This window comes from Anomalospiza imberbis, chromosome 14, assembly GCF_031753505.1.
Source record: "Anomalospiza imberbis isolate Cuckoo-Finch-1a 21T00152 chromosome 14, ASM3175350v1, whole genome shotgun sequence".
NCBI lineage: Eukaryota > Metazoa > Chordata > Aves > Passeriformes > Viduidae > Anomalospiza > Anomalospiza imberbis.
In genome coordinates, this window is record NC_089694.1 from 12,788,004 (window position 1) to 12,804,412 (window position 16,409).

At 44.3% G+C, this 16,409-nt stretch overlaps 1 protein-coding gene across 5 annotated transcripts in view; it reads right to left on the reverse strand.

Annotated features, from left to right (window-relative positions):
* Window positions 1-261: 261 nt before the first annotated feature.
* MAMLD1 (mastermind like domain containing 1) overlaps window positions 262-16,409 on the reverse strand; it is a 176,434-nt gene continuing 160,286 nt past the window's right edge. For all 5 annotated transcript variants that reach the window (XM_068204982.1, XM_068204980.1, XM_068204981.1 and 2 more), the window contains 3 exons: window positions 4,091-4,237; window positions 2,729-2,810; window positions 262-2,445 (listed from right to left, as the gene is read on the reverse strand). In XM_068204982.1, the coding sequence (XP_068061083.1) occupies window positions 1,430-2,445; window positions 2,729-2,810; window positions 4,091-4,237 (1,245 nt within the window). In that variant the 3' untranslated portion in view covers window positions 262-1,429. The remainder of the gene's footprint in view (window positions 2,446-2,728; window positions 2,811-4,090; window positions 4,238-16,409) is intronic.

Genomic DNA, 16,409 nt, shown 5'->3' on the forward strand with positions numbered 1-16,409 from the left:
AAAAAAAAAAACTTAACAGAGATTAATTTCACATTCACCTATAAATTATACTTGAAAAGGACAGTGGGCCTCAGCAATCCCACCTTAAAATAAAATTAAAGCCTGCTTAAACTCTCTGTCTGGCCCACTGCTCCTACCAACAGCACACATGCATTTGTACATGTCATTAGACTGACATTGTAGCATCCTGGACAAACCAAATTAATTCAAATATCTGCGGGTACATAACACTGTAGCTGAAAAAATGAGCACATAAAGATATGCAATTTTCCCCTGGCAGTTTATTATGGTATGAAGAAAAAAACATTCTGTGCTTGAAGCTGACGTTATATTACAAATGTATTGCGAAGTATGACGTGACTATTAAAATATGATTACACAAAGTATGAACATTTTAAGAAGTTTACAGTACAGCGAATCTTTTATAAACAGACTCTTAAATATACAGAGGACAATAGTAGCTGACAGAGAAACATCAAAAATTAACTATTAATGTTTGTAGACTTTTCCCCTGAAAAAAGTCTTACATTAAAACAGAAATTATGAAAAGCCTTAAAACCAGGAACAAATCACCTGTACACTACAAATATACATGGTAGAGGTGCACAAACCAGAGCTACCTTTTTGCTGAAGGCTTCAGTGGCTGGAAACTGGGCAGTGCCTACCCAGCACCTTCTGTCCAGTGTGGCCACCATGGGCCACACCACGCCGAGCCTGCGACCCCGGGCACACACCCTTCAGCACTGGAAGGTCACGAGCACACACACCCTGCAGGACAGCGCTGGCACAGCGACCTACTGGAGTGTATCAAACTGAAAACATGCCCAGGATCTGGCAAATGGATCTCTGCAGGCAGATCCCTGAATGCACTGGGTGCCTGGATGGGACCTGTGTACCAGGTTCGGTCTGCAAGACTAAGTGACGAGGGAATCAGCAGCTCCTTTTTTGTTTTTTTAATGCAACTTTTCAGTATTTCCTCTTGATATGGGAGAATAGATGCCACGTTTGATTTCTGCTTAGTCTGGTTGCAATGACACCCCTAGATCATGTGTTAAGTTATGTCAAAAACATAAGTATTTTATGCTGTAATACACAGTATTACTGAAACTAACAATATTATTTGCATATTTATAACAAGGTATAATGAAATCCCTATAATAAAACCAAAAGTTATGCTATAGATTTATTTACAAAGAGTCCAGCAAAGAAGTATAAATACTTCTACATTTAAGGTTTAGGAAAACATAATTTACAAAATATTCAAATATATACAGTCGTCTGAAAAACTGCCAATATTAAACTTTGATGCAGGCAAAGAATTGGCTGAGTCTGTTCCCTCTGTATTGAATGAGGCAGTGGCTTTCACAGGTTGTCTGTTCTGTTCAAAGCCATACGTGTGTTATTTACAATGAGGCCGCTTCTCTCCAAGCTAAACGTGTCCAGAGCTTTGAGCATGCTGTCCCAAAATGTCATCTATCATTGTCAGATTGTTCAACCACTCTTCGTCGTTGCTGCTGCTGTTCTTCATGAGGGAGTCGAGGAAGTCAGTGTCGCTGCAGTTGGCAGGCATGATGGAATTGCTGTGCTGGGACACAAAGTCGTACTGGGGCAGCTCGGCGGCGGCACTCATCCTGCTGAAGGCGTCGGGCTGGCCAGTGGAAGGGTAGCTTGGTGGGCCGAGGCCCGGGGCAGGATTGAGGTGGTTAAAACTGGACACTCCTTGGGGCAACGATTTCATAACATTCATAGCTGGCAACGGTCCCCTGGTTAAATTGTGTCTCAAGTTCTGATTACTCACTGAGCTCAAGCCCTGGCCAGACTGTCCCATGCTCAGTTTCTGCATCTGCCTGACCTGGATTCCAGGAGCGATCTGGTTCGGTGGCACCACAGCCTGCTGGGAGAACGCCTGACCCGGTGTGCTCGGCCTCACGCTCTGTTTGGAGAACACCGTGTTCCCGGAAAACTGCTGCATGCTGGTATCCATTTGGCTTTGATTTGGCATTCTTGGCACAGTAGTCGGCGTCCACATCTGGGCAGATGAGTTGGGGTAGACGTTGGGGATTCTTGGCACGCTCGGCTGCCTCAAGTGCTGCTGTGTTGCAGAGTGGTTTGCTAAGGAGCCAGAACTGAAGCCTCCCATTGGCATTCCCGGCCTCACAGTGGAGTGGCTGTGAACAGTTTGGCACCCCGAGTTCATGCCTAGTGAGTTCTGGCTTGGCCGCAGTGGGATGTTAAAGTCAGAATTAGGTGGAAAAATCCCCTGCTGCTTGCCAGGGTTGTGTGGAATCATCACCATCGTCCCACTGCTCTGGCTGGCGGTGGCTGAGGCCATGCCAGAGCCCAAGGTGCTCTGGAGCATGGCTGGGTTTGACGGCAGCATGCGGTGGTTGGGCGGAGGAGCTGGAATCACCTGGTTGCAGTCAGCAGGAATGGGCTGCTGCACAGCTGTGGACAAAGAGACATGTTAGCTGGTGAGCACAGATTCACCCTGTGGCTAGACCTTTAAAAACTGCTGCTCTTTCTTTCATGTCATGGGGGCTTCTCCTTTGTGTTCTTTGTAACAGAGTTATATGGAGGCATAAGGAAACAGGAATCTCACAATATGTGATTAAATGCTAAATGCTTGTAATTCAAGGCAGAGAATCATTAAGTATCTCTATTTAACCAGACACCAGACCCTGGCACCTCAAGGATTTTCAGACCATTTTCAGGCCATTTCCTTCCTTACCTTGAAACTGGTTTATCTGCTGAGCTGCAAACAAGCTCCTCTGTTCAGATGTTACTCCTAGCATGTTTTGTCGCTGCTTTTCCTGGAAAACAAGGGGAGTAATAGTGAAGTTGCAGTCTCCTGACAACCAAAAGAGTAGCAGACACTTGAAGTGTAGCCACTGTCATAACAACCTCTTCCCATACAGCCTTTTCCCCTCCTGCTCTGATGAGACTCAGCCCAGAGAGCTCATTTCAGACTGAATTATAATTTCTCACACTCCCCTTCATGCAAAGGTGTCCTGATGCCAGCCCAGCACTGAGAACTGCAATGTTCAACAGATGCCATGCAGGCAGCCAAAGGGAAGCTGGACAAACATGGAGATTCCTGTGTTCACCAGCTTATGAGTCAAGTGTGCTGCCACTGGAAGCTCTGCCCATGTGCACCATCCCCTTGTGTGCTGGTTGCCACTTCTAACCAGAACACGGGAGCCAGGGATCCACAGCAGATGCTCCTTGAGCAGGCATTGCTGGGCTAGTCCAGATGACCTGATCTGAGTCTCCCACCATTTAGCCCCAGAACCCACTACTGCACTCACATCCCTGCTGTGGGCAGCAGCTGTGACCTGGGGAGCTCTCTGGGGATGGTGGAGCTCTCCCTGTGTTAGAACAGCTCAGAAAAAGTTGAAGCCAAGTGATGGCAGAGAAGCAGAGCCGGGTTTGAAAGGGAGTTTGATCAAGGAGCAGCACGGGACTTCACTGAGGATTTTACTGAGCTACTTCTCATCTCATTTCCCATCCACAGAAATGAGCCTCCTTGACCTAAATCCAGTAGCACTTTCAGACAGTCAGAGGCACGCAGTCAGAGCTGCTTTACCCAATTCATTTGTGGGATTTCTCCATCCCACCTTCCTCACAAAGCCTGTTGCAAACCTCCTACAGGGGCTTCTGTTACTAGAGAGACCAGTCAAATCCTGGACAAATTGGAGCCTAACATCTGCTCTGCTAAATCCCCAGGGAACCAGAGAGAAAGGCAAGCATGGAGAACATCTCTCTGGGGCTGATTCACCTTCCAAGCCTCTCTTCCCTGCATCTTCCCTCCCAACTCTGTGGCTGACCAAAAATGACATCAGGGATACGGAAGTGACCAAATCCTTCCCTTGCATATGAGGGGGCAGATCTGCATTCAACTCTGGCAGAGCAGCACTTGGCCTTGGCCTCTCTTGGCTTCATGCTAGAAGCCACAGCCTTAGTCTGACTCAGCCTAGCAATTCCAGGGTCACTCTTAGTGTTTGCTGACTGACGATTTCCTCATTCCAGTTAGTCCTGTCCTTCCCAGTGAGGTGGAGAGCACAGCAACCCACAGAGGCATTCGGCATCGTACCTGCATCAGCTGCCGTTTCATTATCTGCTGCTTCAGTAAATGGTTCCTCATCGTGTACCCATTGACCGTGGCTGGTGCCGGCACGGAGCCGCCGCTCGGGATGGAGCCTGGCTCCTGCAATCTGGCAACAATTCCAGGGTTTTGATCCTGCCAAGAAAGAGGAAAAAAAGAAAATTAATCTCATCAGGGAGGTAACAACAGAAGCCCTTATCCTCTCTACTGATGCCCTCTCTCCAGTTTTTAGCTGTCCCAAGGCCAAAACACCTCATGGACTCACGTGGCCCTGTGTGTTACAGTGAGGACAGTGAAAGGTGGGGGAGTGCTCTGATTTCTAAGTATCAGCACAAGAAGATGTGAGAGAAGCTAAATATTAAACCAAAATTCCTCGTGTGTTGCCCAAGGCCATGGGGACCCATTCACTACCACTGCTGCAGTCACAGGGCTGCCTGGCTGGCAGAATGGGTGGGAGTAAAGCATCACATTTCTCACAACTTCTCCAACTGCTATACTGAAAGACAGAAGGAAAGGAAAATTGCATCAGGGTAGGATTTGGCATGTGAATATAGAGGAAAAACCTACAGGAAAAGAGTGAACTAAAGGCAAAGGAATGGAAAAGGTGCCATCAGACCCGGGACCCAGAGAGATAAGGAAGATGTGGGTTTGGGATTAAAGTGGTTCTTGTGGGTTTCATGATCGGATGAACAAGAAGAGGTCACTGTGAAAGGAGACAAGAACATACAAAAATGCAGGGCCAGGTCATGCCTAGGCACAAATCAGTAATAAATGCAGTGCGCTCTGCTCCTGCCTAGCACAAACCACTCTCTTTCTAAGTCCTCAGTGAAAGATCCAAATTGACTTTGACAGCTGAGCTCTTGCCTCCAAAGAAAGAGTACGATGCGGAGGAGAGAAAAAATAATTCACCAGAACACAGTGAAGACAAAACCCAAAATGGAAAAAGAATTTAAAAAATACGGAATTCTAAGCATCTTAGGAGCTGGCAGGTATTCAGGGAAATACAAGAGAAAAATGAGGGAAGAAGTCAAGGCCTTGCTGAGTACAAGATCCTGTGAGTGCTGTACCCAGGAACAGCAGCACCAGAGTATTCCCCGTTCTCTGTTTTCACATCCAGCTTCTACATTATTTATGATGTATTGTTATTATTGGAAGGGAGAAGTATGTATATTATATCCAGCATTCTTAGCTGGGCCATGCTTCCTTTGTTTTCAGAGTGGAAGCCTACATCCTTTGTTTGAGAATCAATGTTATCAGGAGATAAGCAAGAAGAAAATGGTTATTGCCTTCTGACACATGACAATTAGAAGCATGTTCAGATGGAGAAAACAGGATACAAGCCATGCTTCAGAGGGGCCAGAAGGAAGCCTTGAAAGGCATTTGTCACCAGGAAAGCTTCTGAGCCTGGGGCACCTTTCCACAGAGGCTTCACCATGAGGAATCATCCAAGTCCTTCCAACGCATCCTTTCTAAGAGGGATTACCAAGAAGGTCACTGAAATTACTCATTTTTATGGTGCCGCCTTTTGTTGTAGCATTTTGGTCTATTATGCAAAAGCACAATTGATGAAATGTAAATGCCTGCTAGATAATTTACTAAAAGACACAAACCTGCAGCTCATCACTGCTCTCATTATCATTCCTATTCATGGGCAGTCTCGTAAGACTAGATTTTATTACTAGTGGTTTGCTTACAATTCTGCTGGACATCTCTTCTCCTCCCCCTTCCCTCCTACCCATTTTACTCCCTCTCTCCCACAGAAAAAGAGGAGGGGAGGAAAAAGTAAATATGATTTACTACAGATGTAAATATGAAAGTTCATTTTAAGCTGGCAGTCTGCTTTCATGTCAGACAGGATTCTGCAACCACAGTTAAGCTTTGAATAATGCAGATTGCCTCTGGGGGAATATTTGAAAGTGGAGAGATTCAGTTTGTGTACTCTGCACATGAGAGATGCTGAAATGTTCATACCACCAAAATCCCTGCCATCTATCCAATTTCCTCCAAACTTGTCTTGTGGCATGCAGAGGGTCTGTGCTTACTGAAGCAGAGGAGTTTTAGTGCAAGGACAATCATTCTGATGTCTTGCTCTGGGCTATTGCATTAACAAGTCATAATATAAAAGTCTCTTTTCCTAATCATGTCCACCTCATTCTAATTTCTCCCAAACATCATCAAGAAAATAATGTTGATGTTTCCATATTATTAATGGTAAAGAAGTGTAAATCACATTACTAATTGCAGCTCTTGTGCTGTGGTGGTACAACTGCTTAATTATATGGGATTTTCTGCAGGCACCCTATAGCAATAATGACAATCAGCAAAGTTCATTTGCAAATACACCAAATAGGTTGCTGAGTTTTTCAAAGCAAAGTTGTATAACACTTAATTAGCCAGTAAAGAAACAATCTAGAGATATGCTGTTTGCTTTTGGGGAAATTAGGACAAAATAGCACAGCTGAGAAGACAAAGAGTGAATTTGAAATCCTGACTTCCACAAGTTCACATTTAGGTTAAGACAAAAAAGAAAAACAGAAAGGAAAAGGAAAAAGTTCTCTCCTTTCACCACTAGTGGGAACTACTGTATTCCTGTACAATAAAAAAAAAACCACTCGCACGTCATGACTAAGAATAGCAATGGTGTAGTCTAAAGGACACTGCAATCTGTACCAAAGGTTAATGAACTTTAAACATTTTTCCTTTTCATCACTTCCCAAGAAAAATCACTTTCCTTCCCCTAGTAAAACCAAGCCAAAGCAGCCATAATCTTAACTCGTCTGTAGTTTGGATTTATCCCATTACAAATCCAGCAAAGACGGCAAAGAGAGGAGGATTCTGGTGCCAAAGCTGGGAGTGTTGGAAGTGGATGTTCCCACCCAAGGGTCTGTGTGGCAGAGCTGTACTATAACACTGGAGGGTGCAGAGAGTTATGGGAGGTTCTGACTCTTTGACTTAAAAAAGAAAAAATTAAAAAAAAAAAAAAGAAAAAAAGCATTTGCATGTGGGTATCAGGGTTTTTTCTCCATTCTCCCCTCCCAAAACTCATATTAAAATGGGCAGAATTCCTAACTAAATGGCACACCCCACAGACCTGGAACTGGAGAGTGAGTTTGAGAACATGTGTTCCTGTTGCCAGGCAAAGTGTCACAGCAGGTCCAGATCTCCTGCAGCACTCCCCGGGCTCCCTAATGGGGCAATTTCTGCTCAGAAAGGCCTTGAGGAAAACTACACAGTTCTGACTTAGTATCTCATGCACTAGTTCCAAGAGCACGGAGAAAAGAGTCATCTCCAGGCTTGCAGGAATGTGTAATGCTTCTGTTCAGGCCAGTTCAGGACTGACTGCCACGGTGAAGGCCATGGCACAGCCCAGTGAAACCAGTGCCCGCAGCCGGCCCACCGGGGCGCGATGGGCAAATCCGCGGCCACCGCACCCAGCTGCAGCCAGCGTGGGCTGCTCCAGCAACCACTCAGGCAACTGCTGGATGGAAAGCGTGCACACAGTGCCACTGAGCCCTACTATGTACATTCATTAATTGACATCCTTCCAAAAATCCACTGACAAACTTGAGCCCCATCATATGACTATGCAGAAAATGCACAGCTGCAGCAAGTAAGCGTGGAGATGAATCGTTCTGTGTGAACACAGTTGATAAACTTCAGCCCTCAATACTTAGTGATATATCCAGTAATCACTTTGTGACTTCACTTAAGCAAGAATGAGTAAATTTATGGCCCCTAATTCCTCTGAATCCTCATTAACAAACAGTCCAAAAAGAATTTAAAAGCAAGACTTTCTGAGGAGCTGAACCAGAGCTGTAATCACTCTTTAGTAAGTATGTAAAAAACCCTCTAATCTTTAATAAAGAGCATTCATTGTTTTTTAGGACTATGTGAAAATACTAAACTCACTGATCATTATTAAACTTTCCCATCTGCTCTTAACGGTGTAACTCCAAAGAATATAACAAAGAAATTGTACATGTTAAACTGTATTGACTTAAGCCCAGAGCTATTGGAGATGTACAATTTTTTTTCAGTGAGGGCAGGAAGGGGACTGCAGGCTGCTAGACAGTCTCATTTGTCCAATGCTGAAAAGACAGTTATCTGCACCAAAATGGCTCTCGGAAAGGCACATTTGCTTTATAAGAAATAAGCTGCCAGGTGAGATCATTCAGCATTATGTTAAAGGCTCAGACAATAAAACTAAGTCATGAATTTGAATAGTTAACAGATGGACTAATTAGAGACTGAATTCTTCATGGTTCTAATAGATAACCAGGTCACAGCAAGGTTATGAGAGAGAGGCAAGCAGCACTGCAAATTTCAGTAGATATCTGCAGAGCTGGGGAAGAGCTGCACTTCCTAACTGAAAGCATTAGCAGTAGTGGAGGAACAGAAAAAGGGCTAATTTAAAATACCTCTAGTACCTGAATTTAAAAAGTTTATTCCATTTCAAAAGACACTGCTGATTTGAGAAATACTCCCTGTACTTCCAATGGGGCATCCAGCTGAATCCAGCGATTTCAGAGCTTAAACCAGAAGGGCTGTTCAGATGAGCCACAGCATAAAAACAAAAGACCAAAGGAAATGAGGCACCCAGGGTGGATGTTTGCTCCAAGCACATGAGTGGGACAAACTGCCTTTTCCACCAGGTTTGGGTTTTTTTTGGCAACCAAAGGTAACTTAGTTTGAAGTATTTACCATGATATCACATAGTAAATAAGAAACACAACAAACAACCAGAAAACCATGGCTACAGGACTTGAGCAGAGCCACTCCTGACCTGCTCTAAGGCCTTGGCTCCTGGGCTGGGGACTTGTGGGCAATCCGTGCTCATGGCAGGGACAGCTATTCCCTGGGGGTGGGGTGAAGTTTCACAAACCAAGTTTTGTTCTGTATTTTAAGAACATCTGTTACATAAAGGGAGTTCTGTACTCTGCTGAGAAAATGCAAATACTAGTTTCAAACTAATGCCCCTGCATTTCCCTGCACTCCCACCTGCCCCCTGATGCATCCTCTTTCATCCAGGAGCTGTGCTGCATCTCTTTGGTGGGGACTTCAAGCTTGGGCAGCACTTCATTCTGAAGCCCAGGACTGAGACCCCAGGAACAACCACACTACAACTACTACATACTAAGCAATTAAAACACCAACAGTATTAAAGCTGTCTCACCCAACTTCATGGGTTTAAGTTTCATGACTTAGAATGACAGAGAAGCCACATGTAGACTCCTGGTGTGTAGTGACTTTGTGCATACCCACAGGAAACCCTGATGCCACCTTTACAAAGAAGGCTCATGGCCTCCACAGCTGTTAATGCACTTAGATACTAAGACAGTGACCTATGCATACAAAAAAAGCCAACAAAATCCAGGGTCAGTTTGTCAAAAGGATCATGTCAGCCCCCTCAAGAGTGTGATATCTGTGAGATGCCACTGTCATTTGCTTCATGCAGAGCTCTGGGGTTACCTGTGCTTCTTGCCTCTGCTTCTTGCTCTTAACAAAACTCTCCATCTGCTCTTTGAAAGTTTTCTGTCTTTTTTTCTCTACTATTCTGTTCACAATTCAGAGATGCTCTTCAAGATAAAACAGCCTTTCAGTTCAGAAATGCTCCAAAGCTTTCTGTTTGTTTGTGTGTTTGCTTTAGCACAATGTATGAACACTGATAAAACAAACTGTGCAGTTCGGTGGATCTGGGGTTTTTTTTACCCATCTTTCAAGCATTTACTTGATACACAAGCATATGAAATACTGCCAGACTCAAGTTTCTAAGCTTATCTTGGGGGCTGTCAATCAGGAAAAGGCTTTGTTTGAAGACTGTAAGTGATCCGTGGGTATATGATGTGGTTAAAAAAAAATCTTCCAAGATTTTTGTTCTTTTCATACAGCATGATCATGTACAGTTTCCTTGAAAGGTAGACCTCCTTCCTTGCTAGAAGCAGTGACAAGATCACCACACCTGGCTAGCAATTTTATCAGGTGCCTTCAAGCAAAGCAGATGAAACACTGATCTCCTTATAGTTGTTCTTACACTTCATGCTGTTCAAAACAACACAAAATTCCTTCTAAGTATGACAAAGTGCTTTTAAAATGCAACCACAATTCTAATATGATGGAAACTGACTCCACTTCCCCTCTTAAAAAAATTAATTGAATTAGATAAAGCTTTTGTGCAAAAACTTTACCAATATTGTCAGAGCTGGTTTCATCCATGAAAACACGTCCTTAAAGAGCAGCAGCAACCAGAGCAACAGAAAGACAGAAAACCCAGAGTGAATTATTGCAATGGGGATTTTTCTCTTAGACAAAAATGCATCCTTTAGCAGGCATGTGGAAATCAAGCTGTGATGCTGTTACCAGCACCAATATAGTTATAAGGAACAGCTTTGGGAGCAGCCAAGAGCTTGAGGAATGGAAGAGTTGGTGTGTAAGAGACAGACACAACCTTCCAGGGACTGCAGTGCTTGCAAAGAGGTGTGATCAAGATTCCAGCAACAGCAGCTCCCTTGAAAATAGTTCCTTTGGCCCAGATAAACTCCCAGGCCATGGGTGAAGGTAGCCTGGAGAACTGTTTTGATCCACGATCCTGAATGCAAGGCAAACCTTTCAGGAAGACTCTCTGCCAGGTCCCTGAGGACAGTGGGACTGAGGTGCCTGCAGTGTTCACACACTTTTCTTCCACCTGAGAGCAGCACTCTGGGGTCAGGCTCATCCAACACCAGCACTCTTTAACAGAAACTGTGTCTGTTACTGTTTCTCTGTGTACGCACCCAAAGATGCAGGGATGGGTGCTTTGTACCTCTCTGTATAACATACAGTCATGATCCAAAATTGAATTCTCTGCACAGAACATATATTTATATTGGGTTGTACAGCTGCCGTGATTCTCCAACCCTTGACACCACTCTCTTGTTCCCACGGAGGGCAGCTTGCCTATAAATTGAATGAGATAATCTAAAACTCTATTTATCTCACCTAATTTCAGCTGGTAGTCCTGCCTGTCTCTACAAGGTTGTGCTAGCTGTGATGACAAACTACAGTATCTTGTATCTTATAAAGTGGTTTGACTTGAGCAATCCTTGTGTTATGTCAAGTCATGCTCTCAGAGGTGTCAATGAGATTCCAAAGGAGTCAAGTTAGCTCAACACCCAGCAGAAGCTGCTACAGGGGAGTGCAATGACTGGCTGGTAAATTTATGTATTAGGGAGAGCAGAAGAGATCTGATAAAATAAATACTGACTATTTCACACTAGCAAAGTGAAAGTCAGAAAATCTTGAGCTAATGGGATAAATCAGTTTTCTCCCTGCCCATTTCTGAAAAGCTCTGTGAACTGCAATGAGGTGTAGATCACTGAGATTTTGAGAATCCCCTGCTTTCTCCAAGTTAACATTTCCATTAATTTCTTTTCCTTTGTCATGCAAAGGATCAATTTGCAGAGGCAGATGCCCAAGTCTTCTTCACTTTCAATAGTAGTTGGCTGCCTAACAACTTCAGAGAAGCCCTTTGCATGAAAAACTCCCCACATGCAAAACCCAGCATAATTACTCCTGATTTCTCATATAAGTGCACAAACAAAGCATGCTCTGGCACAAAGATCACATCACTTTTTCAGTATTAAACTTCTCACACCCTTACTCTTTCCTAACAGATGAAACTAGTCCAACACCTAAAAAGGGTTTCATCAGATCCTCTGCCCAATCAGGTGTCAAAAATCTCCACTGTAACTTACAAAACAAAATGCAGTGATCAAAAATATACTAAAATAATGGATACAAAGAAGGCTGTGACTAGGTAGTCCTCATGATCAAATTTTTAAAACCAAGATATTGACACGTTAAAAATGAAAAATGTGTTAAGGTGACCTTGAGTATAGGGAACAAGGAGCAATTCCATTATGTTTTTAATGGAAATTATTATTAAAACACCTGAAGCTGAACTGTTGTAACCAAGTCAACTCAGTATCCCCTTAAAAAAATCCCTTTTCTCCTTTTCCATTCAGATTGTATTTACAAACTGTTAGATGTCTCATTTTTTTCTTGTGTCATTTCATTATTACAGAGTTGAGACTAGCCATCTGCAGCTTCATTTCCTAAAGCTCTGATTTGCCCTTGGAGCAAGGTCACCCAGAACAAGAACATAAAATTCTGCTTTCCTCAACTGACAGTTCTTTATATCTTCCTGTAAATACTCCCTACTAATTTTAAATAATATTACCACTTCATACTCCCCCTCATACATACTGAAAGGCTGATATACACACATATTAATAAGGATCTTGTCATTTAACCACTGCATGTCATATTAGAAGCAATTAATGGTGTTTATTTGCTGATAACACAGGCATTTTGAGCTCCAGCTCAAGAATCCCTGGTAGCTCCATGTGACTTGCAGGATATTAGCTATGGGTCAGAAGTTGGGATCCCCCCATTCAGCATTATCATATGCTTGGAGCAACTCTATTTTCTATCAAGCAGGAAAAAAAATGCAGTCAATGCACAAAAATTACCAGCTGCTGTAACACCATATGATAGGTGAGTGATAATAAAACATCACTAGGTGTATGTGGGTTCATTAATTGAAATCAACAGACCGGTAAAGAAAGATTTTTCAGGTGCATTGAACAATGTTCCCAGCTAAAAACAAAGAAAACTGAACATGGAATTTCTACACAGATCAGATATGACTTGCGATAAATTCTGGAGCATCTTCTCTGGAGCAGACTGCTGTTCTGGATTACAGCAAAAACCAAGAAAGCAAAACAAAACAAAACAAAACAAGGCAGTGTAAATTAAATTGAGAATCTTCGAGACAGCTACCAAAAAGAAACAGGGAATAACTGAGAATAATCAGCATTAGCTCTGGGGGTCAGTCTCATCCCCGATCTCTGCCTGCAGATGCTGGCAACAGCAGACTGAAGGTCCTGGCTCTAATCTCCAACACAAGGTGCCTATCTTTTGGCACTGGAAAATTCATTACTGAGCGGATGTGGTGGAGTCTGAGATACACTGTGCTGTACGCAGCCATCTGCCTCACAAAGAACCACGTGAGAGCTTTTACCTGGGTGTCTCTAAGGGCCTCAGCAGTCCCAGTCATGCAGACATGAAGAAGGAGGTCTGCATGCAAACACCCCTGGCTCTTTGCTGTGCATGCGAGACTCTGAGGAGTACAGCCACAAAAGCCAGTGTCCCTCTGGACACACAGTGCAGGGTGCGCTCATGAGACAGTAAGCATGTGATTTGTCAGAAGGAGAAGTGGCAGCTGGGATCATGACAGGTGAATTCCCAAGCCTCTAAAGGAGATGATCTTGAACAATTGGTTTGTTTCGTTACTGAGTCACAGGACAAAAGCCATTTGTATGGACTTGGGCTTACTTGACTAGGACCAGTTTCCAGTTCTGTCATACAGAGATTCTTCATGTGACTATGGGCAAACAACTTTATTGCTCCCTGTCTCAGTTTCCCTCCAAAAGGAATTAAAGATCCTCCCAGAAAGAATGAGGGAAATTTCCTGAGGCAATGTGAGGGTTTACTTCTGAAACGTGCCTCTCCCTTGCCCTGGGGTCATGACCCCACAGACCTGGCAGAGCTGCTTTCCTTGTTGCTCACCAGTGAGAGGTAGAAGGGCTTTTCCTGCTTCACTCCACATACAAGTCATTGTCATGTTCTCCTCTCTGCACCTCTCCTCCAGGTCTGGCCACAGCTGATTGCATCTCAGAACAACACTAATGGAGCTGTAATGGTCCCCCAGGACCTCTAACCCGGCTGCACAGCCCAGTGGAGTGCAGCATGTCCCAGCCATATGCCCCGTGATCTCGTGACTTGACCCTTAAATCCTCAAAAAACTCTGCTTGCAACAGCTTTGGACATCGCAGCACCTGGAGAATCCCTCAGTGCCCAGCTGGAAGCTGTGTGAAGAGAGCTTGGTGCTGGGACAAGTCAGCCCTATGTTTTGTCTTTACAAAAATAAGAGACCGGCTGAGGTAGTTTCCTGTGAAAAACTTGGGATCTTCCTGCAAGTCCTGCTTTATATTTTATTATGACAACTTCTACTGCAGGGAGAATGGTCCAGTTTCACTCCACAGCCTCTCACACATCCCTGTCTTTGCCCTGTTCCATCTGCATTATATGTCCTTCTCTGTCATTTGCATTGCAGATGTTTTTCATTCAAAATTTATTCATGATGAGAAAACCTTCCAAGTGCCTCCAAATACCATCTTCTCATGTCAGTCAACATTTCCCTGAAATTCTGTGGGATTCTGGTGTCTCTGTCACTTAAGATAATAGGAGTATAGGAAACACGTGCCTTTGAACATTTGGGCAGCCACACTTTTGCTGTAAGGAAGGAGGGACGGGTACAAAAGAGGCTGGGAGGCTGGAGCTCGGCCACGCTCCCTGCGAGGCAGAGATGCTGCAGAGCACTGCACGTGTCTCTTCTGCGGAGACACCGCGTGTCAACAGTTAACTTCCCTTTGTTCCCATCCAAATGATTAAGCTTAGAAGCTTGCCTGGTGACATCACCAGAGTTTAAACATGCTGGATATGGTCCAGGGAGCCAAAGTTATTGCTGACCCCATGGTTACTGATCCACTCTGCAAGTAGCTGATGTCTGCTCTCACTTTATGAATTATTTAATGGGTTAAAGATTGGTCGGATCTTCTTTATGCAAATACAGCTATACATTGGGCAGGGGGATGTAAACATGCATTAACAAGGTTAAAGTCATATACTGTAACTACACTGTTTTCAGCTTGCAGCTTTATTGACTTAATCATGCCAGCACCGCAGCCAACAAATCATTAAATCCATTCCATTCTTCTGCTGGTTACCAACCACAAAAACAGAGGCAGGCTAACACAGAGCAAATCTGGGAGGGGGTGGGGAGGGCAGCGGGGTGCGGGGCCGGGGAGAACAGTGGGATCACTATGGAGTGACGCTGGCCTGTCACCGCCAGCACAAAGACGCCAAATCTGTCTTTATGGACTAAGTGGTTTCATGGTTTAAAGTGACACACTCATTTGTTCCTGTTTTGCAATGATTATAGAAAAGAAGAAGGGGGGAGTGGGGAGAGGCAATAAAAAGCAAGCTGAGCTTCTTCACACCGTAACGGGGGGGAGTGTGTGTGTCTGTGTCAGTGTCTGTGGGTGTCTGTGTCCATGTGTGCCGTGCATCCTCACAGAGCCACAGACCTCAGCTGCAAACATCCCCCAGGCCAGGGCAGAGGAGATCTGGGTGCTTGTGGCACCCGAGGGGTCTCAGGCTCTGTGCTGCACTCACTGCTAAGCTGCTGCCAAACGCAGGCATGATTTAGAGTTCAGCATAAAAGCAAGGAGACATGGAGCATTAAATCAGTCCTTCCACTGCCCTCCAGGAGCAGCTCTGACCACAGAGAGCCATGGGAGAAGTCTCTGCTCTCAGACTGACCTAACAACTTCACTTTCAGAAAAAGGCTTTCATCTTTGGCCTGGCACTTAACTGTAGCTTTTCAGATCCCTGTTCAGGACCCTCAGAAGCTCCCTGATTGTCAGGAGTGTGCAGAACACAGGTGGTCCACCCCAGTCAGCAGGTTACTAAAATACTGTTTCTAGGTGGTTAGTCGAAGACACCCAGCTTTGGAAATGGAGCTGTCAGCTTATCAGGTTTGAACCTGTAAAATCTTTGTTTGTCACTGCTGTTGTTCCTGTTCATTTTTTGATGGAAATCATCTTTTCTATCACCAATGGCTTGGTGCTTGTGCTAATGGAGCATCCTGTCAGGACACAGGCATGTATGTTACAAGCAGGCTACAGAGTAAGAATTCAGCATGAGCTCTTGGAAACCTTCAGACATCAGGATGCTTCTTTGCTTCTTTTACTGATGCCTATTTGCCAGCTTTCCTCCAGTGCAAGAACATGAAATAGACTCTCTCTGTTTGGGGAAGACTCAGCTACACCAGGAGAGATTCCTGGCCCATTTCTATTTGTTATGAAAAGAAGAAATGGTCCACAAGCTCCCTTTGCTTCGCTTTCTGGGTACAAGCAGCTCAGAGCTCCCTGTGAGAATAACCCAGATTTTAGAATCCTACCAGCGCAGGGGCTTGGCAGATACATTTGCACTTTGTCCTGACATACACCACTCCAGACCTTTTTGAACACCATCATTATTCGGTTTATAGTTGCTTTCTTTAGACCCAAACAACTCTTCTTACAGTTTGAGTTCCAACCTTGCCTTTTTTTGTTTACTAGTCTCCAGATCCCTATCACCCAGAGACAGCTCCTGGCTCCATATGGTGGAAATAAACATATCATTACTTGGTGCAAGAGTCAGCCAG